Here is a 27,264-nt window from a genome sequence, read left to right on the forward strand (position 1 = left end):
AACGTTTATCTGATGCACTCTATGATAATAGGGTGAATGCACTCTATTATTTTTTTATTTGAGAAAAAGTTTTTTTATTTTATTCCTTAATAACATTAATTTTGTTTACACACACATATATATCTATATCTATATAGATATAGATATATAATCCATATTGTAATGTTTTACATTACATAAAGTTGTATAATAAACTTGAACACAAATACTCTTGTATAAAATAGATTTGTTAAGAACGTTAAAGTTATCAGTTGATATTTAGGCGCCCTCTGGTGTACACATCAAAAACAGGAGAAGACCTCGTCATTAATGCCCACATTGTTTATTTTTTACAAAAACCAAACAGGGAATAGAACAAAGAACACATAACAAAGCCAAAGCATAAATTATTAAAAAATGGTAGTTAGAAAAGTTGGGCAGAGAATAAAATAATTCAGAGAGAGAAAGAAAACCTTTAAAACTTTTTAAGAACTGACTATACAAACATTCTAAGAACTATGCTCGCAAAACATGGTATTGACCTTTAGTCCCATTACATCAACACAGTTGATGTAAAACATTTCCATGTCTTCCTGATACTGGAAGGAAATTAAGAAGGGATCCTTTGCAGAACTGTATCCTTCAAGGGCCATTTTCTGCCTGGGCTTGCTCATCTGTAAGACTTCAGGTTCTCCTATTTCCCCACGGAATAAGGCTTTGTGCTGTTGAATCCAGTCCCATGCTTTATGCAAGTCCCTCAGGGTCTGTGTCTGTCCCTAAAGTATGAAAAAAGTACATAAAAAAACGTAAAATACTATATAGTATATATATACACACGTGACTCAATTCTGTAGTTTCAAAAGAGGTGATCAGGAAAAGAGCAGAACCAGGAGCTTGATGCTTTTCACCCTCGCTTCACTAGCACTAAACATTAAACACACACCTTCGCATTGCCCTCTCCACCATCACCATTTCTGGGGGAAGTCTCTGCACTGGTGGACTTTGGAACCCTAAAGACCGGTTCCAGGATTCCTTCAAGAAGATGGAAGGATTCTTCTGTCCAGTGAGCAAATCGTTGTCCATGCCTTTGAATGGAACAACAGGATCATTAGCACATAGTAAACTAAAATACAGAAGACATTGAAGTTTCCTGTGTGAAGGTACCCTTCAATGCTAAACCTCTCCATTATCTGGAGGCACCACCAACGGCGAATGGTTGGCATCTCCCACTTGAAAAAACAGGCAAAAGCAAGTATAATAAAAATTACAAGTGGCTAGAAGAATTTCAATGTAATCAACCCCCCAAAAACTAAAATAAACATACCTGGGAAAAGGTAAATGGGGTTGATGTGCTGATGCAGAGGGCATACTGTAAAACATCAAATAACTGTAACACACAGTTTGAGCCATGAGTAAAAGCTTTAAGTAAGCAGTGAATACCATTAACATGAAGATCCCACAGTCATGTCCGTTGGACTGAAGAGGAAAATGCTAAGCAAAGAGAAGCAAAAAGACACATGTAAAATTTGAGAAAAGTACAACAATATATGAGTGATAAATATGTGTTTTACTGCAAACATTTTACACTTTGATAATTACAAACATACTTCAAGGTCTCTCCCTGTCTTCTCAGACCATGGCCCTGGATCAATAAAGGCTGCAATGCGTCTGCATACATTTGAATTATAAATTCAGATTAAGGTGACACACTGAAATATACAAGTAGCCTGAGAACGAGGCTTTTATGAACGCCTGAGAACGAGGCTTTTATGAACGCCTGAGAACGAGGCTTTTATGAGCACCTAGCCTGAGAACGAGGCTTTTATGAACATATATCCAAAGAGACAGAACTGGCAATAGGCCACAACCAGTGAATCAATACAGGTGCTGGTCATAAAATTAGAATATCATGAAAAAGTAGATTGATTTCAGTAATTCCATTTAAAAAGTGAAACTTGTATATTATATTCATACATTACATACAAACTCATATATTTCAGATGTTTATTTTGTTTAATTTTGATGATTACAAATGACAACAAATGAAAATCTCAAATTCATCATATCAGAAAATTAGAATATTGTGAAAAGGTTCAAAATTGATGGCCCCTGGTGCCACACTCTAATCAGCTAATTAACTCAAACCACCTGCAAAAGCCTTTAAATGGTCTTTCAGTCTAGTTCTATAGGCTACACAATCATGGGGAAGACTGCTGACTTGACAGTTGTCCAAAAGACGACCATCGACACCTTGCACAAGGAGGGCAAGACACAAAAGGTCATCGCTAAAGAGGCTGGCTGTTCACAGAGCTCAGTGTCCAAGCACATTAATAGAGAGGCGAAGGGAAGGAAAAGATGTGGTCGAAAAAAGTGTACAAGCAAGAGAGATAACCGCACCCTGGAGAGGATTGTGAAACAAAACCCATTCAAAAATGTGGGGGAGATTCACAAAGAGTGGACTGCAGCTGGAGAGAGTGCTTCAAGAACCACCACACACAGACGTATGAAAGACATGGGTTTCTGCTGTCGCATTCCTTGTGTCAAGCCACTCTTGAACCACAGACAGCGTCAGAAGCGTCTAAAGAGAAACAGGACTGGACTGCTGGTGAGTGGTCCAAAGTCATGTTCTCTGATGAAAGTAAATTTTGCATTTCCTTTGGAAATCAAGGTCCCAGAGTCTGGAGGAAAAGAAGAGAGGCACTTCATCCACGTTGCTTGAAGTCCAGTGTAAAGTTTCCACAGTCAGTGATGGTTTGGGGTGCCATGTCATCTGCTGGTGTTGGTCCATTGTGTTTTCTGAGGTCCAGGGTCAACGCAACCACATACCAGGAAGTTTTAGAGCACTTCATGCTTCCTGCAGCTGACCAACTTTTTGGAGATGCAGATTTCATTTTCCAACAGGACTTGGCACCTGCACACAGTGCCAAAGCTACCAGTACCTGTTTGAAGGACCATGGTATCCCTGTTCTTAATTGGCCAGCAAACTCTCCTGACCTTAACCCCATAGAAAATCTATGGGGTATTGTGAAGAAGAAGATGCAATACACCAGACCCAACAATTCAGAAGAGCTAAAAGCCACTATTAGAGCAACCTGGGCTATCATAACACCTGAGCAGTGCCACAGACTGATCGACTCCATGCCACGCCGCATTGCTGCAGTAATACAGGCCAAAGGAGGCCCAACTAAATACTAAGTGCTGTACATGCTCATACTTTTCATGTTCATACTTTTCAGTTGGCCAACATTTCTATAAATCCTTTGTTTTTATTGGTCTTCAGTAATATTCTAATTTTCTGATATGATGAATTTGAGATTTTCATTTGTTGTCATTTGTAATCATCAAAATTAAACAAAATAAACATCTGAAATATATGAGTTTGTATGTAATGTATGAATATAATATACAAGTTTCACTTTTTAAATGGAATTACTGAAATCAATCTACTTTTTCATGATATTCTAATTTTATGACCAGCACCTGTATAGCTTGAACCTAAATATATTTTTGTAGGCCTCGTCACCAAAACCATCTGGTCGAAGGGAGTCAAGAAACACTATCTCTCTCTGTTTTACCAGTAGAACCTGCAATTGATATTCTTTTTATTATCACATCATTAAACAGCAATACATATAAATCCTTCACTGAGATTATTTAAAATACAAAAATTGTCATTACGCAGAGGAGGTAGTGATCAACAGCGTCCTGTTGTTGGCTCCATGCTGGGAAAACTACAAGGTCTTTCGTTGTCAGGTCCTAATAATACCAATATGCATTAATATTACATCATACATGTTGTATACACTGAAGAATAGAAAGAGTGAGGAGGACAGCAATATAGATAAATTCACGAAAATACCTACAGGCAGTGAACACAAAGGATCCACATCTGCCTTCCACAGGGGCACCACATACAGATTGAAGATGTGTATGTCTTTTCCCTTGTGAAAACAGAAAGAATGATGTTAAGCATTTCAATTGTTTCACAGGGCGTAAATATGAAGATCTAGGCAATTTAATTACAAATCTTTTTGCCGTTTCCTCTACTATTTTCAGGCAAGCATTTCCAATCTGAAAAACATTGAAATTAACCAGTGATTAGACAGTTAGATATTACAGGTTTTATGAGACACATTTAAGAATACTTACATTTGATTCCATGCACTGACTTAACCCCAAGGACCAGAAATCCTCACATGTAAGGCACACACTTCCCTCCTTCACAATTAGCTCAGCAGGTGAACAATCCTGGTCCAATATGTAACTTAGCTAAATGAAAGAAAATTTAAATATTTCAGGAGAAGTTATTACATTTGGGGCAGCAATGTGAGAAAGGAGAGGAGATTAAATTAGCAGAGCCAGTCAGGCGCAGATTCAGAGCAAAATATGTCAAAGCATACAAGAGCCTCTTGAACTGGGTTCACATCCCGTTCCCACTTTGCTCCAGAAAAACAATAGGAATGCTCCTGCTGCCAGTCCCTAGAGGAGTATTCGTGGTCGTTGAGGAGCTGCCCTTCAGATAGTTGCTCATCTGGTTGTATATATGATGACAACATTTTTTCAGTTATTCTCATGAAGTAAAAATATGAACACAAAGACACAGAAGTGTGGAACATCTAAAAGCACTTACTTGTTAACCTATAATAGGGCCTCAGTCTGGACACATTGACCTTCATGGTTGTTGATCCCTTCAGCACAGTGGCCACTCCCTTTTTTGTAATGTTTCCAATCTTGTAAGGTCCTCTGTGCTGGCTGGTCAACGTGTCCCCTGTACGTGGCCTTTTTGAAGCCCCTGAAATCAGACATTCATCCCCAGCCTCAACAGTTGCGACACGGGTAAATTTGCGTTTCTGGTCTCCAAAAGTCCTTTGCTGTCTTTCCTGTGCCATTTCAATATTTTGAAGAACCTTCAAAAATAGAAATGCACTTTAGGCAAGATTGTAAAAAAAATCTTATTTCTAGTATTTTCTCAACATTTACAAACCTTGGTATTAAGATTGTGTACTTCAGTCAGCTGTTTATCGATTTCATCCTCTGCATCACCAACCTCAAAGTTGTCTCCCATTGGACAGGTTTATCTCGGGCAGACGTGGGTGACGGTGGAACAAGAGGAAGTATGGGGTGTATTTGGTTGAAGACTGATAGCAAAAAAGTTCATGGTTATCTGTTTTCAGATATTTTGTGCAAATGAAACACTAGTGTACTACCTGCTTGGCAGTGTTAATTCCATAAACAACTGCAGGAAGGTGAAGGTCCCAGTCATTATGGCTTTCGTTGACATACTTCCTCAGAGCACGCTTTATATTTTGATTTGTCCTTTCATCCTAAATGAAAGATATGTTTTTTCATAAATAAAGCAACTTGATTTAAACATGGAAGTTCTTGCAAAACAAAGGCTAAATACCTGTCCATTGGTCTGGGGGTGGTATGCACTGGACACAGCATGCTGGATGTTCAGCAGTTTAAAGATACTGTCATTGAGCTGCAGGGAACACATAAATATCTTCAAAGGACTGAAGTTTGCAAAAATGACATATATATATATATATATATATATATATATATATATATATATATATATATATATATATATATATATATATATATATATATATATATATATATATATATATATATTAACCACGTCACATAAATGTTCTTTCAGTCTGCAGATGGCGCCATATAACGAGTAGGCTAGCTTTTTCTCATTGCACTAATAACACAGAGAAGATGGATAAAATTTCACCTGGTTCACAAACTCCTTCCCCATAATTAATGAGCCATAATTAATTTGTTTTACATTACCCATTCATCAACATCCTTTGTGATGGTGAGCCAATAATACCCAGCAATAACCCTGTCTCGAGTGGCCCTCCTGCCATTGTGGTTGCCAGTACCAGGATTATTGTGGCACTCCATCAAGACAGATGTTCTTTCTTTCTCAGAAAGTACCACAAGCCGCATGAACTGCCATCTGGGACCAACGTAGAAGAGTCTGCTGTCTGTTAGAAGAATGGTTGGATGGAATGATATGAAAACAGTATAAATAAAACATATTTTATGTTTTTTTTTTCATGCAAAGACATAAAATTTAAAGCATACAGATATTTTTGTGCATCCCAGAGAAATGCAGTAACCCAAACAGCATACAAGATAAAATATATAAATAAATAATTTAAAATTGTAAAAAATATGATCGCATTTAACATTTTAAATATATATTTTTACTTTGACCGTAACATGCTTGCTAGAATAAAAAGTGAAGGAAATAAGAACATAATCTTCTTAAATGTGAAATATATTCTATATTGGATTTAAAATTGAAAAGACTGCTTTCCCAGGGACAAAAAAATATATATATCATTCTTATTTAAACATTAAATGGACTTATAAACTAAATAATTATTAAATGAATATTTTTTCTGGCTGGTTTTACTTTTTAATTTTCTTACCTTTAACTTGAAAATGTGGAGACATCCTTTTTATTTTTTTTCTGGAATAAAAATCCAAATTTTCAGGAAATGTTCCCTTATCAATGAAAAACTGCAGGTATCGAAAGGTAGCAAATGAATCCATTGTGGGATCAGTACTGCTGGAGTGCATCGTTAAGTACAGAGTAAATCAAATATTTAAACAAATTTAAATATAAACGCTGTGTGACGTATATTTGCGCATGCTCAGAGCAGTCAAAGTAACTATCACAAGACGATTGAACTTTTTTTATGTATTTCTGTTTTTTTATTTTTAGAAAATGCAATATTGACGAAAATACAAAGATATACAAAAAGAAACCCATGCCTCTAAAAAATACAAAAGAATAAAAACGTAAGAAAAAGGAAATATTGCCACCGGAAGTTATTCTGTTCGAGCAGGCGCAAATGAGCTGATGGTACGGATTGTGCTACCGGTACGGATCGGGTAGCGACACTTCACACCACATTACGCCCGCCATGTTTGGTTTCTTTTTTGTGTGGGTCTGTGTTCTTTACGGTTTTACTGCAGCGCCCTCTACTGGTAGGAGGAGTGTTCAACTGGCCCAGAGCTGCAGGTGTTTCTCACGCCGCCCAGAATCTGAGAAACCCCTACCAGCGGCAGAACAAAACCAAACAATCTTTTTGCTTTCTTTAAAGTCTCCCATGTATGAAATTATTTGAATTAATCATTATTTTTAATCATTGTCATTAATCTTAATGAATCGTACTTAATCACCTGATGTATGCAGATAATTTAGTAATATTTAGCCCTAGTACTGCTGGGTTACAGCAACTACTTAACATCTGCTCTGAGTATGGTCTGGAACACAACATAAAGTACAATCCATCTAAAAGTGTGATCACGATCTGTAGGAGTAAGGAAGATAAATCTACTGAGTTTCCAGATTTTCTGCTGTCAAATACTGTGCTGGGTGTTACAAACAAAACCAAGTATCTTGGGCACATCATCACAGAAAATCTGTCAGACGATGATGATATTTGCAGACAATGTAGATTGTTGTATGCTCAAGCTAATACCCTTGCTCGTAAATTCGGTTCATGTACTGATAAAGTCAAAGTGGAACTGTTTAATGCATATTGTACCTCTCTGTACACTGCTCACCTGTGGACCACATATAGAAAAGTCAACCTGCAAAGGCTGCAGGTGGCCTATAATGATGCTATGCGGTTACTTTTGAAACGTCCAAGATGGTCCAGTGCAAGTGAGATGTTTGTCACAGCAAGAGTTAACACCCTACAAGCTGTTCTACGAAAGTTAATGTATAAGTTTATTTGTAGGTTAAATGCATCTGAAAACGATATTATTTTGTCACTTACTGATACCACACGTAATGCAATCCGATATCAGTCTAAGCTGTGGAGACACTGGTATTCCTGTCTTCTTAAAGATCCTATTTAATCAATAATGGTACTTGTATTGTGTTTTTATCATTAACCATTTTTTATTGTATTTTTATGTATGTATTTATTGGATCATGGGTCCGGAATAAAGTCTATCTATCTATCTATCTATCTATCTATCTATCTATCTATCTATCTATCTATCTATCTATCTATCTATCTATCTATCTATCTATCTATCTATCTATCTATCTATCTATCTATCTATCTATCTATCTATCTATCTGTCTGTCTGTCTGTCTGTCTGTCTGTCTGTCTGTCTGTCTGTCTGTCTGTCTGTCTGTCTGTCTGTCTGTCTGTCTGTCTGTCTGTCTGTCTGTCTGTCTGTCTGTCTGTCTGTCTGTCTGTCTGTCTGTCTGTCTGTCTGTCTATCTATCTATCTATCTATCTAGTTTTAAATATTTTACTGCAAACTGTAAAATCTGGGGAGTGTTGGCCTAATCGTTAGAGCTGTGCGCTTGTCCTCTGAGAAGGTTGCAAGAATGGGTGGGTTTAGGAAATGTGGGGCCCTTGGCAAAGACAGGCAGGGGGCCCCCTGAACTGAGAAGACAACACACTAAAATACCCATTCTACAGATAGAGAAATGTTAATAGAATAGACATCCATTATTTGTTCTAGGTTTTGTCCCTCTCTTCTTGTCCCTTTTCTTCTTGTTTTCCTCTCTATGTTTTGTACTCAGCTGACTTTTCATGCTGTCTCTAAAGGAATGAAAGATTTTTTTCCAAGCTCTAAGCTCACTTAGCTGATTGCTCCTTCCTGTGATTCCAAAAAGGCTAAAGTAAATAACTCAGTCCTTCTTTTCACTGTGGACAAGCCATGATCTGCTTCTCTGTTCTCCATTTTTCATTTGGATGAAATAATAGCTGCATGAATCATGACAGCAGACAAGATAGAGGAGAGCAGGAGGCGGGGTTACCAATCTACTTGCTCTGGAGAGCAGAGTTCACTGCTTTTAGATGTCTCCAAAGTCTCCAGTGTTTCTAAAAAGGCAAAAGTAAATAACCCAGTCCTTCTTCTCACTGTAGACATCTGTGTCAGTCAGGTTGTGGTTTGAGGACCCAAATGCGGAGGCAGAGAGGCTGAGGGAAGTTTTTGCAATTTAATTTGTGGAAACAGTAAACAAAGGCAGGGATCCAAAAATCCAACTTAAAACGTAAAACAAACCAGAACCATGGAGACATCAGGGGGAACCGAGCACGAGGAGCCAGGGAGAGACAAAGTAGGAAGACAACAGCAACGAGGAACCAGCAACGACAGAACCAGCAACAACAAGGAACCAGCAAAGTGTGACAGCAGAGGGAGAGTATACACTCACCGGCCACTTTATTAGGTACCCCATGCTAGTAACGGGTTGGACCCCCTTTTGCCTTCAGAACTGCCTCAATTCTTCGTGGCATAGATTCAGCAAGGTGCTGGAAGCATTCCTCAGGGAGTTTGGTCCATATTGACATGATGGCATCACACACTTGCCGCAGATTTGTCGGCTGCACATCCATGATGCGAATCTCCTGTTCCACCACATCCCAAAGATGCTCTATTGGATTGAGATCTGGTGACTGTGGAGGCCATTTGAGTACAGTGAACTTATTGTCATGTTCAAGAAACCAGTCTGAGATGATTTCAGCTTTATGACATGGCGCATTATCCTGCTGAAAGTAGCCATCAGAAGTTGGGTACATTGTGGTCATAATGGATGGACATGGTCAGCAACAATACTCAGGTAGGCTGTGGCGTTGCAACGATGCTCAATTGGTACCAAGGGGCCCAAAGAGTGCCAAGAAAATATTCCCCACACCATGACACCACCACCACCAGCCTGAACCGTTGATACAAGGCAGGATGGATCCATGCTTTCATGTTGTAGACGCCAAATTCTGACCCTACCATCCGAATGTCGCAGCAGAAATCGAGACTCATCAGACCAGGCAATGTTTTTCCAATCTTCTATTGTCCAATTTCGATGAGCTTGTGCAAATTGTAGCCTCAGTTTCCTGTTCTTAGCTGAAAGGAGTGACACCCGGTGTGGTCTTCTGCTGCTGTAGCCCATCTGCCTCAAAGTTCGACATACTGTGCGTTCAGAGATGCTCTTCTGCCCACCTTGGTTGTAACGGGTGGTTATTTTAGTCACTGTTGCCCTTCTATCAGCTCGAACCAGTCTGGCCATTCTCCTCTGGCCTCTGGCATCAACAAGGCAGTTTCTGAAATACTCAGACCAGCCCTTCTGGCACCAACAATCATGCCACGTTCAAAGTCACTCAAATCACCTTTCTTCCCCATACTGATGCTCGGTTTAAACTGCAGGAGATTGTCTTGACCATGTCTACATGCCTAAATGCACTGAGTTGCCGCCATGTGATTGGCTGCTTAGAAATTAAGTGTTAACGAGCAGTTGGACAGGTGTACCTAATAAAGTGGCCGGTGAGTGTATATGGCTGACTGAACAAAGGCAGGGCTAACGAGCTGATAAGGAGCAGGTGTGAGCGGAGAGCAATCCAGGAAGGAGCTATGGAAAAGGAGACCAACACAAGAGGGCAAAAAATAAAAACCAAAGAACTTATATATCCAGAAAATACAACAAAATATGAATTAGACCAATAAAACTTGAAACCATGGAGCACAGTAAAGCATAACAGAACCAAGACTGTGAAAATCTGTTCTCCATTTTTCATTTGGATGAAATAACAGCTGCATGAATCATGACAGCAGACAAGATAGAGGAGAGCAGGAGGCGGGGTTACCAATCTACTTGCACTGGAGAGCAGAGTTCGCTGCTTTTATATGTTGGTGCCAAAGTCTCCAGTAGCAGTCGCTAGATTTGGCGCTAGGCACTTTTTTTTTAAATCAAAGTGCTAGAGGGGTCTGAAAATTGGCTAAATATAGCGACTAAAGCACTAAGTTGGCAACACTGCTCTTTGCATCGTTTGTTTTCAAATAATTTGCTGCTGTCCGTTTAGACCTTTCTGAACATGTGCAGCAAATAGACTGATCCAATATGGCGGACACTGAAGGGGTGGGGGGTGGGGGTGTCGGGGGGGCTGAGACACAATTAATATTATAAGAGTTCTGATGGCATTTTAGGGAAAGGAACTTGGGTCCCTAGGCAACTGCCTAGTATTGCCTAATTGTAGGTACCCAGTTCGATCCCCGCAGCCTGCACTCTGGGTTCCTGGGTAAGACTCTTTGGCCCCGTCCACACGAAGTCAAAACGAACACGAAACGCTGATATTTTCCAAAACGTTTGCAGTAAAGACGGAGACGTAAAATAAATGTGATCGTCCACACGAATGCATGAAAACGCTGCAAAATGTATGCCAGGCCTGTAAGTGGCGCTGTGGTGCCAAAGCAAAAATAAGCGACGAAATGTTGGGCATGCGCACTAATATTTATACATGGTTGCCCTGCGGGTCTATTTTGGTGGTTAAGTCAAATTCAGGTGCTGAACTATGTCGTCGATATTGCTCTGTTCTTCCTGGAGATATTCCAGAAGAAGAAGATTCTGTTGTAAGCCCGACAGCAGGGTAAGTAGCATTAGCAGCAACGGCGCCATTGTTGTTGTGATGTGTCGCGCATGCGTGTTTAGAGGTGACGCTATGACGCATGCGTGTAAAAAAAAAAATTCGGTTAGAGCGTAAAGATGGAAACGCGAAAACGGCGTTTCGAAATCTTCCCACTCTGAAGGCTGAATAAAAAAAAGATCGTTTACAGACCCCCGAAACGCCGGCTTCGTGTGGATGAGAGGCTGGTTTGGTGAAAAATTTGTGCGTTTAGGCCAGGGTTCATCTTCGTGTGGACGGGGCCTTAAACCCCACACTGCTGCCTGGGCGCCACAAAAAGGCAGCCGGGGGGGGGGGGGGGGGGGGATTGATGCTCCCCAATGGGATGGGTTTAATGTGTATTTCCCCATTGTGGGGCAATAAAGGGATTTACATTTTACATTACATTTACAAAATCGATGCATGTTTTTATAATCTAAAAAGGAACTAAATAAAGCATGCCCATATGAAGATAAGACATATAAACGTATGTAGATTAATAATACAAACTCTGACAGGTCTGAAACTTTGCTTAATTGTGGACAAGAAGTGATGTTACCTATAAGAAAAAACTGGTAACGACTACTAGTCCTCTAAATGTTATACACTCGGAGTTTATAACATTTAGAGGACTATGAACAACTGCCTAACATAAGCGGATATTCCATAATTGAATATTTATGCAATACATTTTAATGTAATTTTTATTAGCTTGGCCAGGGATCATTGATAACTTGGTGTGAAGTTGGGGTTGTGTTGAATTCATTGATACCAAGTGAACGTAGCATCCACAGTCAGTGTGTTACATCACTAAATGAATGAAGTGTCCCAAAGCAAAGAAAGAGAAACATTGGAACATGGTTTGCTGAATCCCTCAATGTACCGTACTGTTTGACATCACAGTGATAACAGCACATAAAAGAGACAATGTGACACAATTGTAATTTTGGCTTGATGGAATTTTAGTAAAGCTATGACATAATTTAAATTACTGTTTCCAATCAAACGAATGTTCCTAAAATCCAAACACTCTGAGGAGGAATCGACCCTCCCCTGCTGGACAGTTTTTAGTGGTAACCCAGTTACTCATCTAGAAGGTCACTTCTTGTAAATGTCAGATTAAGTAATACTACTTATACTTTAGTGATAGCATCAAGGTGTTACTTTAGTGCATCTCTTATACTTTATGTATTGGTTGGGCTGTTCTTTTTACATCTCTTTGCAGGTAATGAAGCAGACTCATAATGTTTTATCGTTATCTCCCTTTTATCCCCCTTTTATCTCCTCTTTCTTCCATCTTTTCTCAATTTTTCTGTTTTTCCTTTCCTGTTCTACTTACATTGCAGTGTCCATATAATCTCTAATACTCCCTGCATGAATTATAATAAAGCTATTTATATGCATAAATCAAGCAAAAATGATAGCCCTATTGCTCCACCTGTGAAAGCAGAATCTTTTGGGCTCTTTTTGGTATCAAGACAAATATTCTTATTGCCACATCGCCAGACAGGACACTGAAAAAAACAAACAAACAAAAAACAAACAAGAAAACAAACCTGAACTCTTTGTCTGCCTACAATACTAGGTCCATATATTCTCATTCTAACAATTCATGCTGATTTGTGCACAGTTTCTATCTTAGTCACTTAAACAAGTATTTTCACTCATCCACTATTGTTAAAATGTCCAATGCTGTATATTAATTGTCTTATTCTTCGGGTGACAGCAAAGTATTTATATTTGTGAAAACACTGTACGGTATTTTTTTTTAACTCTGCCTTTTTAACTAGGCTTATTCTGTTAGTTTTATACACTTTTAAGATCCAGATTTTTGTGACAAATTTTGCTGTAATGTTTTTGTTGCTGTGACACCACAGTTTCCCTATTGTTGGGCAATAAAGGGATTTTCTACTAAATTTTCATGCATTTGGCATCGCTGGACTCACAACCCCATCTTTTCAACAAGCTATCATGTCTGTCTATGACAATCTCTGGTCAAGTTACTTCAAAGTAAATAATACAGATATAAATACTAATTTTTGGCATGTTGGCTTATTTTAGGCATGTGTTTATGGGTCTCTAAATTTTAAACACATCAAGTTATTCATATCTCAGGTAAAGTTACTACCTGACCACAATTGTGCAAAGTTTCAAAGCCGTCAAAGCTTGCATTATTCATCTACATGTTAGGCTCAGAACAATAGGACCCAGTATTTGAGGCCGACAAACAGTTACATTTTTCAAAACGTTTATTAGAAAGTGAACCATAGTGATCAGCATCGGCTTCTAAGGCAGGAACTTTTTCAGAACAAGACAACAGGTTAGTCACCATGTCTAGTAGGGTTGTCACGATTCTAAACTTTTCAACTCGATACCGAAAATATTCGATACCCGATACCATTTTCGATACAACAAGGATAAAAACAAAGACTCCAAAATTCTACAGAAATATTTTCATTAATAAATAAAATACAATAAATAAATACAATAAAGGTTGTATGCTGTGCACAATATTAAGCAAGCTTGATAAAAAAACGTATAAAATGAAAATTAAGTGTTTCTTCCTTGGCTATGCTTTGCACTCATAACAATGACACTAGCCAAACCGGTTAAGAAACAAAAATAATTCTCAGCAGCTGCACCTGTTACAAAAAAAAAGTCTGAAACTGAAAAGTGCACAAAATTATTCAATCACACAGTGTTCTGAAAGTGCTTTGTCCTCTATTCTGCACTTTAGATGAATGACTGCTTAGGTGCCACTGGTGGTGGCACTGTATCGATACTTTTAAAAATGAGTATTGTATCCGGTTACAACGTTTCAGTATCGATACTTTTTTGAGTATCAATACTTTTGACAACCCTAATGTCTATCTGGAGGTGGATAATAACGAACGTGTGAGTAACTAACCTGGTCTTATAGCTCAGTCTGAGCCCAGAGAGAAAGGTTGGTTCCAGCCAGTTGGCTACCAACGTGATTTGGCGGGTGCTGCCCAGAAGCTGAAGTCTCAGATGTGGCAGGACAGGCAGGAAATAAGAACCGAGAAGATGAAGGAAGGCAGGATAATCCAGAAAGCAAAGGCAAAGCCGCTGTGGAGGACATGCTCAGTAATCAGACCCAGGAGATCAGAGGTCCAAAGAGGTGCCGAGGGAATGGAGTTGGGAAACGGTTCCAGGTTCAGTTCACAGACGGGTACAAATACAGCAGGAGTCGGAAGACAGGTCAGGCAAAAAGATCAGAACAGGGACAGACAGGCTCAGAGTGTCAGAGGCAGAATGGGTCAGGATCAGGCAATCAGAAATAAACGTACGCTAGAGAACTCTCACCACAGGCTTGAATAATCTGGAACTGACTACTGGTAGAAGGCTGGTCAAATAGAGGCTGAAAGAGGTGGATTAGATGAGCAGTAATGAGAACAGGACGGAGTTAAGCAGGTGAGTGAAATGAGTAATCCTACCAGACATCAGTGCAAAGATCATGACACTACATAAGTTTACTTATCTTACCTACCTTACGGCCAGGCTACATATTATAATATGTATCAATTTCACAATGTTTGCGGTAATATATTTATAACTCGAGGCTTACAAAGAACCCAAGATGAATCTTCTGGTTCAATTTGCATGTTTTCTAAGCCAAAACAAGTTTTTGGGTTACTGTATAAAGCTTTCCATCTCAATGCTAATTCTGACATTTTGAATTGAAAAACCTTCCTGGATGGGAAGCCAAATGTCTTCAAACTAGGAAACCAAATCGAGTGGCTTGTTTCTTAACTTTTTTGGAATGACTATGACCTGGATGACTGAGAATCTTCACCAGCATATGCACAGCTATCATGTCGGGAAGCTACGACAGGCTTAAACCTTGACTGCAGTTTTATAGCCCTCCATGTGCAGGCAGGTGTTAGGAGGCAGACTGACCACATCTAACAGGCACTTTACGGTTCACCAGATCAAACTGTCAAATTGATTCAAAGTTTTCTATCTAAGGAAAACCAGCTGATTGCATCGACTCATTGAAGGCAATCCCTCACACTAAGCATGCTTGTAGCGACTGGGCCAGTTGAACACTCCTTTTGGAGCTCTGTGGCAGCTCCAAAAATGTGGAATGTCCTTATATTGCAAATTAAATTGTCTACTTCTTTGTCTGATTTTAAATCACTCTTAAAAACTCATCTCTTAGTCTTGGCTTTCAGGTTGATTTTAGTCTGTGATACATTATTTGAAATGACTGATATTTGATTATAGATTTTATAGTCTTCTTTTATGCTTGTGTTTTGATTCTGTGAAAATGGTGTTATGTTGTTTCACTGTACAGCACTTTGGTCCTTTGAGAAATTCTAAAGTGCTTTATAAATAAAGTTGGATTGGAAATTCAATTCAATTCAATTCAGTTTATTTCTATAGCACCAATTCACAACAAATGTCATCTCAAGGCACTTTACAGTTCAACCAGATCAAACTGGTGAAGATCAAACAGAACAGAGATAGACAGAAATTCTAGGAACTGCTGTTTTGCAATCTTGCTGCTTATCAACTTGCTGTGTGACGGCGGCTGGCTTAAAGTGTGAAACGTAATGTTTTATGGAGTGTCAGGTGGAAAGGTATGCCAACAACCTTGATGAGGCTTAGTTGACTGTTTTCAGACCAATCATCGTATAAAAACTGGCTACCTGATTAAAGGTCAGCTCAGGTCTCAACCTCTCTTGAAATACGAAGCTTAAAACTACTATACTGCATGAGTGAAAAGAACACATAAGCATGAAGCTGAAATAGCTTTTGATTCGAAGCAAAGGGTTATTCCATCTCTTCCATGTGTCTTTATTCTAATCTATTAAAAAAAGTGTTTTTTACATCTTAACATGGATTATGTTATTATATGATAATAGCAGAACTTTGAATCCCAGTTTCTGATTTGTGAAAGCTTTATTTGACATGTAAAAGCAAGAAAAAGGGGGATTTCAGTCCCCTTTTCGGCACCTATGCCAAATTAGAACCAGTCCAGCTACAATTTTTGTTGGTTTGAACAAATCCCATTTGTATAAAATTTGTACTTATACTCTCTCTGCCACCTGAGAGACATAGTAGCCAGGACAGGCCTTAGCTATTGGCTGGAGGAAGCCAGCATAACCAAGTCATCCAGAAATCTGCTGGCCCCAAACCAGCCCAATGTGACAGAGGACAGTCCAATGTGCACTCAATACAAGTCTGAATAAATGCAGATCAGACTCCTGCTATAACTTCTAATGAGACTGAATCTGGGGCCCTGGCTCTGGTCTGCTGTAGTACCTCCCACAGGGCACCATGAGGGTCACAGTGGAATGCCTTCTACAGACCCACAAATCAAAGGCGAACCTCTTGGGCAAACTGTCATAAACCCTCTAGAACACTGCAGAGGTGTAGAGCTGGTCCAGTGTTCCATGTTTAGGATGAAAACTGTACTGCTCTTTCTGAGGTCTGACAATCAACCAAACTCTTTGATTGCTTCTGTGACTCTAGCCTCGGGTACCATCCATGTTTACTTCCGTAAACACAGAAAATGCTTGCTTGTGACATCATTGTGTCCTCTACAGCGCATGAAGGATGCTTTAGTTGTGTGAATGCAGTGGAGATCACATACAAGTCTCATATATTTGGAAATTTGAAAGACCACACAAAAGAATCTGATCTCACAAAAGGGAAAGGTTTGATGCCTAGGTTTACGAAATCCTCAAAGTATTCCTTTCACTGTCCAAGAATGTCGTCAGTCTAAGTTAGTAGTTCCCACTCCTACTGTAATCTGTAATAGTGAAGAATTGTTTTGTGCTGTGGAGGCACCGGACGGTAAGCTAGAGTCACTTTGTGGCCGACTGATAGTCTTTCTCCATGGCCGCACCAAACTCTTACCAGGCCTGAGTTTTGCCAGTACAACAAGGGTTCCCAACTCTGCTCCTAACGACCCATTGGCTGTGACCGACCGTCCGCCCTAACCCCTAAATCCCTCCATCACTATATAGAGCATGGACTATATAGTCGACTTGATAGTGATCTCAGGTAATTGACCGTTTGGACAGACGATCATTAAATTCAGAATTCATTTGTTGGAGAGAAATATCAGCTGTGTTTCTGCCACAAACACCTTTGTTTATAGATGTTGGACTTTTTCAATGTTTTTCAGTGTAGTCCTGTTTCTCTGATTGTGTCTAACTAGATGTGCTCTCTTCATCCTCTGACATGGGAGCTGGCTTGGAGCTCGTCTGCCTGGCTGTGTGTTTCCTGGACGGGGCCGCCTGTGGAGCTGGTTGACAGTTGCCTTTTGTATCTCTGATTCATTTTCTATGTCTGCTTCTGTACCTGAACCCCAGTCGGCCTCAGCAGATGGCCGCTTACCCCGAAATCCCACATCCTCCGTCTCCGCCCTGCACCCAATCATTTAAATAAACTGTCTTATTTTTATTTTGAAATATATAAGAATTATGCTCTAATTTGTAGTTACCGATCAGTCGTTACTATATTTCAATTGAAAAAAACAGATCACCTCGCTGTTCTTTTTCCTGTTTGGTGCGATTGCTATAGCGGATCTTGACCTGGCTGGACCGGAACGGAGCAAAAAATTGCTCAGCTCCGTATTTTGTCGGTGACGGATGGAGAATACGTACGTGGACGGTGACATGCGGAAGAGTAGCGGTGGATGTGGAACATCTCTCAGTGATTAACATGACAGACAAGCACTCCGCACGACATATGTGAGCGGAGCGGAGCGCTGATGGAGGATGTGTAATCTGGTTCTGCTGGAGGTTTCTTCCTGTTAAAATGGAGTTTTTCCTTTCCACTGTTGCTACATGCATGCTTGGTGTGAGGGATTGCTGAAGAGTCAATGAGTCGAAAACTTTGAACCAATCTGACTAGTGCCTTCAGATGACATAATGTGAATTGGTGCTATAGAAATAAACTGATTAGAATTTAATATAATGTTTTTGTTTACTAAGGTTGTTTCGCATGGCGGTTTTCATCGGTAAGGACCAGGAAGGCTGCTATGACTTCAAAAAGTGAACTCTCTGTGTGTAATTCCTGCTATGGCCTCAGGATGTCGCTGTTGATCCACTAATTACCCTGCTGGCTCCCTCTTGGTGTCCGAGCTTTGAAGCTGCGGCATCCAGCCGGGTGGCAGCGCGGTTCATGCATTTATTTGCAGCGCTTGGCATTGATTGGAGCATTAAACGTGCAGCACCAACAAAGCTAATGATTCTCCTGCTTGTTTTTTAACAGAAACATCGCAGCTTCTTCTCCAGTTTCCCCTCAATCTTTCTACTTCTATTGATTCCTTCTGACAAACAACTTCCAGGATGTTCTATCTAGGATAAGGTTTTTTTGGTCGCTTTAAAAATACTGAAATGTAACTCGGACCCTCTCTTGGTTTTAAATGAAGGACAAATCTTCTAAATGTTCAAAACCAATCAAACATCTAAAGTATTTGTAGAGCTGAGACAAAAGAATCTGCATCCTGTTTTTGTTACATAAACAACAAAAAGTATGTTTTCATTGAACAAAAATAAGTAAAATTACACAAAAACCCTGATTTTTTAAAAACCTTTGGTTGTTTGGATTTCTCTCATCAGTTTTTTATTCGGAAACAAAAATATATAAACGAAATTTAACATTACATTAGCTGCTTAGGATTGAACTAAATAAAAAGTTTTGAATAGTTTGTTTTCTCTTCTTTTAGGTCAAACTGATCGAAATCGTTTCGTTTTAAATGTTCATGTTTTTTATGTTTGTTACTTAGCTGATTAAAACAGGCTCAATCTAAAGCTTTTTTAATCTTTTTGTCTGTTAAATGTCAGTCTATTTTTTCCCCTCAAACTTTTATTCTTCACTTCATCCTTGAATGGAAAGAAATCGGTTTGAGAAATTCACAGCTTTCATTTTCCTGCTTAATGTTGATTTTTGGTTTAACAATGAATCAGGAATCAATCAAAGTCTGACAGATCAGGATGTCTGTTTCTGATCACGGATGGACTGAAATCTTAAGTTTTAAAGCTTTCATGATTATTTAACAAAGAAGAAACACATTTATCTATAAACATATAAATTTAACTACAGAGTTTAAATGGATGCTTTGCATCAAAATGAAGTTGATTTAAGCCAAAAATGTTGAGAACGATAATGAATTTAATGTCTTTCTTTTTATGGTCTTTTGTTTATGTCCTTACAGACACCAATAGAGTATATGATGATTTGTAAAAATAACAGTAAGTAAATAAAGGCGCAGATTCTGCTTTGTTGTATAGAGATTTATTGAAAAATTAATCCAATGTTTTTTTCTAGGTGAGAAGAGCTGAAACAAGCTGCACACTGAAAATACCATTAACAGACATTTGTTTCCCATTTCATCATCTTTTAATTCCTTACAGAATAAAAACAGAAAGTGTCCCAGGATGGATTCTGCAGGACAGACACATTTATTCCAATTCCAAAAGAATGGCCATTAAAGAAAAAACAAACAAACAACGGGATGAAATATTTTAAAAATAAATTCCCGCCATTTTTGAGGCCAATCCATAAACCTGTGATTTTGAAGAGTTGTTTTTTTTTTTTTTTTTCTCCCAGAACATTATCAGATACTGACTGTTCTTACAGGGAAACCTGCAGCCATAGTGCTCTTTATAATCCATCTTAGGGAATTTTACACGTCTTTTTTTCTATTAAAGGGAAGGATGATGTTAGGATGATGTGAAGAAACAAAAAAAAAAAAACAAAAACAAAGGTACGTGCAAGTAAAATATATATCGGCTGACATATATTTCTTTTTAAAAACCAAGAAACACCAAATGTTGAAATGAGTCTGGGAAAACATCAGATCACCTGGATCCACCCGGGAAAATCCAGATATTTCAAGTTAATCTTTATTTTTTTGTGACAAATATTGAAGCTCGCGTGCATCAGGTGCGATTTTTTAAGAGCTTCTAGTGTTAAAATGGGCAACATAATAACATCATGTGAGTTAAATCAACGCGAACAGCAGTCAGCTCCGCATCACCATGTCTGGCTGCCATGTGTTGGAAACGCAGTGATCCTGAAATAATGAGCCGCTCCTCTCTGATGATAAATACATGCAAAGAGAATTATCTTATTGGCTTGTTTTGTGAATCAGACCTTGGCTGATCACTGATGACTGATCACAACAACAAAACTAGTCCCAGAGGTTTTCTCTCATCCTGGTTTATGAAGATCCAACTTCTGATCAGTGATCCCAGCCTGTGAACCCAGATCTAAACTTCCCTCTGAGAAGAAATTCAATATAAGAGAGTGTAGATGTGATGCAGCGGCCTAACCTATTTGATGTATATAATTATATAACTTTAATTGCATCAAAATATGCAGCAGACCGCAGCGCGTCATAAATAAATAAAATTTGTGAAAACTGAATGCAGCCTCCCATTAAAAAAAATAAAAAAACAAGAATGTAAATGACTTTCTGAAGATTTTTAGATTAGAAGATTTTTAACCTTCAAAACGAACAAAAAGTCTGCATTGAAGGAATTCAGTTGCTATCTACAGCTTCCAGAAGCTCTGAGTGACTCTTTAACAGGGATCCCTCGCAGCTTTGTCAGGTTGGATGTTTTACTTTTCCCCCCCCTCCATTTTTGACTAGAAAGAGAAAAAAAAAGATCCTCCTTAAAGCTGACCAGCGACGATAAGCCAGAAACGGAGACATGTCCTGCTTCACTAAACATCTGTGTTTCAGAGGAAAACAGCAGATGGTGAAAACATGCTGCTTCACATCTATCAAAGAAAAAAAAAAAAAGAAAAAACAACAAAAAAACATAACTTCCAGCTTAATTTGGAAGAAAACTTTGACCTGAACGACGCTGCTGGTTAACTGGTAGAATAAACACTGCAAATGAATAAAGAAATCTGGAAAAAAGGAAGTCGACAAAGATTTCATTGGAATATTTATCAGATCATTCCTCTTAGAGGACAGATTATCCCTTTAAACTGACTAAAGTGGTATTTAGCTTTGCTTCTTCAAAGTAAAAAAATGTGAAGAATGTTCTGAAGAACAAATAAGGAAATTATATTTTTGAGTAATCTCCGAATACAAAATAAATAGATTTATATACTAAGAAAAGTAGCCATTACAAGCATTGTCTCATAATGATAATAAACAAATCTTATGTTCAATAGTGCAATACACTAAATAGAAAGACATTTCTAAAGCCAGTATTGGGTGGCTTTATATTGGGTTCATGCATCCGGATGGTTGGTTTGGTCAAAATGCTTCTTCTGCTGAGGATGAAACACAAACAGCCAAGCAGGTGAGGAGCCTATTTGTTTAGGATGTGTTCTGGTTTCACTCAGTCCTGCCTTTCCTCGGTCCATCTGAGGATTAACGCCTCATTCTGGGAACAGACAGGCCTCATAGGGTCGAGCTCTACAGCAAAACAAACGCAGAATGGTTTAGTTGAGGTCAAACTTTTTTTAAACGGGTTTATAAATGATTTTATATTTGAAATAGTCCCCCTTTTCAGATAGAGAATGGATCAGATGGCGTGAAACGTGGTTTAAAAACGTATTTTTATTCAGTATGATTTTTTTTATTGGGGCTTTGTGTGCAGCGCCTCCTCCGCCTCCTGCAGCCTGTTTCTGCCGCAGGATCCAGGCTGACAGGAGCTCCTGCAGCTCAGCAGCCAGACGGAGCGATTTGTTCATCCTCAGCGACAAGCAGCGGGTACCACAAGTCAAAGCTCACTGACCGTCAGAGATCAACCCCAAACAGCAGCGGATAGAAAGGCAGGAGAAAAAAAAAAAAAAAAACACAGAAAAAAAACCCCAAAGGGGTTTAATTTTTATTTTTTGCTAGAAACAAAACCACAGAAATAAACAAAAATAGAGATTAGTTAGACAAGCAACTCATCTGACAGGAGCACATAAAATCTAAAACACACTGCTAAAACGATATAAAAATTAGTACAAAAAAATGTCTTAATTACGTATATTGAGTGTATTTACCCTGTAGAGCAGGTAAATAAAATTATTTACCAATGGAATTAGTATTTTTACTCTTAAAATAAAGTAATTAGATATTATGCACTTGTTTCCCCCCTAATTTTAAATCAAATTATCTTGTTCCATTGGCAAAGTGTCTCACTTACATCCTTAATTCAACACAACGTGCACTTATTTTAAGAAAAAAAATACTTATTTAGATTAAATTTTTTTGCAGTGTAAATAAAGCACAACAACAATAATCATACAACTCATTAAATATATCTTAAATGTTACATATAGTTAATTTTTTTTATGTCTCAGGGGGATAAATAAATGAATGCACCACCTTGGAATAATGGACTAATTTAAATGGTGAGGCGTTTAAGTGTCCGTGTCCATAGTTGGAGGTTTGGATATCTCACCGATTCGGGGACGAATCTGTAAAACCAGGTGCAATCTGAGATAAAATTATGATTTAAAAAGATTTCCTACTTCTGGTGTTTTCAAAATGCCAAACAATAACCTTCCAGAAATAAAGAAATCACTTGTGGCTGTGAGGCTCTGTGCGCTTTAAACAGGTCCGGCAGCTGCGCTGCAGTGGACAGGTGGGTTTATTTCCAACAGAACCAGACAGAACCAAACTTCTCCTTTTGACTGTGAATAATGTTCTGCTGCAGACACAATGATAGCCTTTTTTCCTGATGTGCTGTTTATATTTGGGTAAACTCTGAATGAGGCTGGCCCTCGCAGGAACGCGGTGTCTGCGCGCTCGCGCTTCTATTCTCTGACCCATTTCTTCTCTTTGACACAGAAGGCGGTGATGGCAACAGCCAGCTGTGGGGGATTCTGACAGAAACCTCTTGGATTGTTGTGGAATGACTGAGAAACATTTTGGAGCAGTTTGACTCACTCTGCGGTCTGCGTGCGGCGATGACGCCTTCATGTGAAAATAGCCTCTAAAACACAGAGAAACTCCAGGTTTAACAGAAATGCTTCTGCCAAAATAACTCATGTTTTCCTAGATTTTACAAACGCTCTTAGGTTTGAATATTTTGCGGCCTTCTGTGAATCTTCCCATTAACCTCCGCTTCAAATGAGCAGAGCCTGTTTTCTTTTTTCTCCTCTGCTGTTTGTTTGCTGAAACTGTCCTCCAGCAGGAGAAAGGTAGGAGTGAAACAGCCGATTGATATGCAACTCTTTCCGCCTCCCCGCTACATATTTCACGCTCATTTTACAGGATGCACGTCCCCCCCCCCCCCCCCCCCCCCAGAGACAATCCGTGTTTCTGTCTACTGCGACACCCTCCCCCCACCCCCCAAATCACCCATCCCCACTGCGTGTGCTGACCGTGTCCGTGTCCGTGCCCTCCGGACTCCCTCTCTGTTTATTTTCCCTCAGAGATGGGATGTAAACAGTTTTGCAGACGCCTAAGGGGCAAATATTTGAATCGAAGGAGTGTAAATGTGAAGAGCGGCGAGGATTTGGGCTGACGCATGCACCGCGCGCGCTTCCAGCTCCGGTTTAGTTGACAGGGGAGGGGGGGGGGGGGGGGGGGGGGGGGATCAGTGTTGATGGAGCGCTGCAAAAAGTTGCCCAAAGTTCCGCAAGTCTGGCTTTTCTTCATATTGTCTGAAAAGTTCAGGCTAATATCGGTGCGCTGATTTACCAGAGTACCGTGTGATGCAAACAGAGAGAAGATGACACAACAGGGAAAATACTAATCCTAAATAAATCAATCTATCCCTTCTTAAGCAGCAGATTCCCTGTAATGCTGCAGATTTCCAGCTTTAGGCCTGGTATATCCACACTCCCGCAGCGCAGAGCCAAATCCTGAGGCTGTCTGCTATTTTTTGCAGCGTGCCCGCTATTGGCGGATGTGCGTGTCTCTCCGCGCATCGTGATTGGTCGAGCGCGCAGTGGACGCCTTAAAGTTTAATACTAATGTTCCCCTGGTTGGCTGAGGACTGGGAAGGTCCAACCAATGTTTTTCACTTGCTTTAGTGGCTGCGGCTCCCTAATTAATTGCAGCTATCTGTCTCCTATCGATGTGTGTGTACATGTGTGTTGTGTGTGTTTCCCCTTTTCTCCCCAAACCGAACATGAAATAGTTTGTTAGGCTATACTTTCTTTCTTCCTTTCTAATCCCCCCTTCCTTCCTTCCCGTCCTGGTTCGCTGGTGGAGACCGGGAGGACCGAAACCCAGCTGTGTTCGCCGCCCGCCTCTGCTCGCTGCCGGTTCCCCCCTCCACTGCTCGGTGATGTTGGACATGGGAGAGCGCAAAGAGGTGAAGATGATTCCGAAATCGTCGTTCAGTATAAACAGTTTGGTACCAGAGGCCGTGCAAAGCGACAACAACAACAGTCACCACCACCATCACCACCAGAACCAGCACCGAGTCGCTGGCCCGGATGATGCGGAGCAGAAAGCGCACCTCCCGGCCTCCCAGCCGGACGGCAAAGCTGAGCTGAAGAGCGAGTCTCTGAACCCGGAGGGCTGCCCGGAGGAGAAGCAGGAGGAGAAAAAGGACGGAAAAGACGGAGAGAAAGACGGAGAGAAGAAGAGCGGCAAGTACGAAAAACCTCCTTTCAGCTACAACGCGCTGATCATGATGGCCATCAGGCAGAGTCCGGAGAAACGGCTCACCCTGAACGGCATCTATGAGTTCATCATGAAAAACTTTCCTTATTACCGGGAGAACAAGCAGGGCTGGCAGAACTCCATCAGACACAACCTCAGCCTCAATAAGTGCTTCGTCAAGGTGCCTCGGCACTACGATGACCCGGGGAAGGGCAACTACTGGATGCTGGACCCCAGCAGCGACGACGTTTTCATCGGTGGGACCACGGGGAAGCTCCGCCGGCGCTCCACCACGTCCCGGGCCAAGCTGGCTTTCAAGCGCGGTGCCCGGCTGACCTCCGGGCTGACCTTCATGGACCGGGCGGGCTCCTTGTACTGGCCCATGTCCCCCTTCCTTTCCCTGCATCACCCGCGGGCCGCCGGTGCCCTCGGCTACAACGGGACCTCCTCGGGATACCCAGGCCACCCGATGTCCTACAGCAGCATGCTCACCCAGAACATGAGCAACAACCACTCGTCGTTCCCGTCCTCCAACGGGCTGAGCATGGACCGGCTGGTCGGTGGGGATCTACCCTACGCGACGCACCACCTGACGGCGGCGGCACTGGCGGCCTCGGCGGTGCCCTGCGGCCTCTCTGTGCCTTGCTCCGGGGCTACTTACTCATTGAACCCGTGCTCGGTGAACTTGTTGGCCGGACAGACGAGTTATTTTTTTCCTCATGTCCCACACCCGAGCTTGAGCTCACAGACCAGCGCCGGAGGGGGCGGCTCGTTGCAGGCTGCCCGGGCTTCGGCTTCCAATTCCCCGCAGGCTCCGTCCTCTTCCTCGCTGCCATGTGACACTCTGAGGCCGTCTCTGTCCGGCTCTCTGCCCGCCTTCTCCTCGGGACTTTCCGGGGGTTTGTCTGACTATTTTACACATCAGAACCAGGGGTCAACTTCTAACCCACTCATACACTAACTCCCCATCCATCCATCCATCCATCCATCCATCCATCCATCCATCCATCCATCCATCCATCCATCCATCCATCCATCCATCCATCCATCCATCCATCCATCCATGAAGGAGTGATAATTGGAACACTAACATTATCGTTTTTAACACTGAACATTTAAGATGTAAAATATGACAAATTATTATAAACTACTACCTATTATAGAAAAAAAGAAGAGAGACTGAAACTGCAAAACAAAACAAAAAAAGAGCAGCACTGAGAAACTCACAGAAAGCAGCACTGACATTTCCAGGTATTTTTTTTAATTATTATTATTATTATTATTATTATTGTTGTTGTTTCTTCTTCATGTTCCTGTTGTTCTTCTGCCCATCTCCTCCCACAGTTTTTAATTTCTGTGTACATAATGTGTGTTCTAAGTGTCCGGGGTTTGTCTCTGTATAATAATGTCAGTCAGTGACGTGCAATGTGATCTGAGATAAGAAGCCGAGAGAATGATGAGAGTAGAGCTTATCTCGTCTTTTTCTTTTCTTGTTGGAGGAGGCATGTCTTTTTTTAATAGAATGTATTAGAATAAATATTTAAAATAGTTTTCTTTTAATACAGATTGTTAGATTGGTTAATAATAATAATAATAATAATAATAATAATAATAATAATAATAATAATAATAATAATAATAATAATAATAATAATAATAATAATAATAATAATAATAATGCATGCATGTGTCAGTATCATGCAGGCTAGAACAGAAACGGAGGGAAAGTGATAAAAAGCTGAACTTTTTTTTTTTGTTGCTTTTTTAATTGAATGTTCTTATTAAAGCACACAGAAAGTTTTTTTTTTTTCCAGAGTGGCCTCTGAAGGTTCTCCTTCATTCATTCATTACCTGGTTTAAAAAACTGCTGACGCGCTTTTTATAGACCAAAGAATCTGTTCCTTAGGAAGTCAGTATTGTGCTGTATATTCTGATCGGCCTGCTGAGGTCGCAAACGGAGGACAGACTAATTCCTCCATCACTGCAGAAAATTTCCCTTTAAACGAGATTTTTTACGCATTTTAAAAAGCGCGTTAATCCCTTAGAGTCTTTCAATTATTTCGTATGTTTCATTTTTCCCCCCCCAGCCACTCTTGTTGAAGCTGGAGGTGTTTTAATTTTATATGAATAATTAGTTATTTATCATATAATATTTGCGCTTTCCGACAGACTGAGCATAAATGTCTCGTTTTGTGGAAAATTTTCCGCAGTGAAATTTGTCATGGAAACGTGATCGCCAGTTCAAATAACGCAGACGTTCACGATTCTTATTATTTTGTACAATTAGTCAAAAACAAAGGAGAAAAAAAA

The 27,264-nt window shown here is 40.1% G+C and overlaps 1 protein-coding gene and 3 long non-coding RNA genes across 5 annotated transcripts; 1 reads left to right on the plus strand and 3 right to left on the minus strand.

Moving 5' to 3' along the window:
- Window positions 1-1,116: 1,116 nt before the first annotated feature.
- On the minus strand, window positions 1,117-3,674 carry LOC119787818. 2 transcript variants are annotated; one of them, XR_005281378.1, is made up of 5 exons: window positions 3,658-3,674; window positions 1,587-1,647; window positions 1,420-1,470; window positions 1,304-1,348; window positions 1,117-1,208 (listed from the first exon to the last, which is right to left on the minus strand). It is a non-coding gene; the product is annotated as an uncharacterized LOC119787818 (long non-coding RNA). The 2 variants fall into 2 exon arrangements; XR_005281377.1 differs by lacking the exon at window positions 3,658-3,674 and having other exon boundaries at window positions 1,587-1,706.
- A 4-nt stretch (window positions 3,675-3,678) lies between these two features.
- Window positions 3,679-4,174, minus strand: LOC119787819. The gene is made up of 4 exons (XR_005281379.1): window positions 4,129-4,174; window positions 4,003-4,050; window positions 3,843-3,920; window positions 3,679-3,735 (listed from the first exon to the last, which is right to left on the minus strand). It is a non-coding gene; the product is annotated as an uncharacterized LOC119787819 (long non-coding RNA).
- Window positions 4,175-5,057: 883 nt separating this feature from the next.
- LOC119787820 lies at window positions 5,058-5,745 on the minus strand. Its single transcript, XR_005281380.1, has 4 exons — window positions 5,726-5,745; window positions 5,384-5,461; window positions 5,187-5,303; window positions 5,058-5,117 (listed from the first exon to the last, which is right to left on the minus strand). It is a non-coding gene; the product is annotated as an uncharacterized LOC119787820 (long non-coding RNA).
- Window positions 5,746-24,328: 18,583 nt separating this feature from the next.
- On the plus strand, window positions 24,329-26,111 carry foxg1a (forkhead box G1a). Its single transcript, XM_038291863.1, has one exon. The coding sequence runs from the start codon at window positions 24,635-24,637 to the stop codon at window positions 25,913-25,915; it is 1,281 nt and encodes a 426-aa protein (XP_038147791.1). The 5' UTR covers window positions 24,329-24,634; the 3' UTR covers window positions 25,916-26,111.
- Window positions 26,112-27,264: the final 1,153 nt, after the last annotated feature.

The sequence above is a fragment of the Cyprinodon tularosa genome, unplaced genomic scaffold (genome assembly GCF_016077235.1).
Source record: "Cyprinodon tularosa strain WSP-4 unplaced genomic scaffold, ASM1607723v1 ctg302, whole genome shotgun sequence".
In the NCBI taxonomy this organism is placed as follows: domain Eukaryota; kingdom Metazoa; phylum Chordata; class Actinopteri; order Cyprinodontiformes; family Cyprinodontidae; genus Cyprinodon; species Cyprinodon tularosa.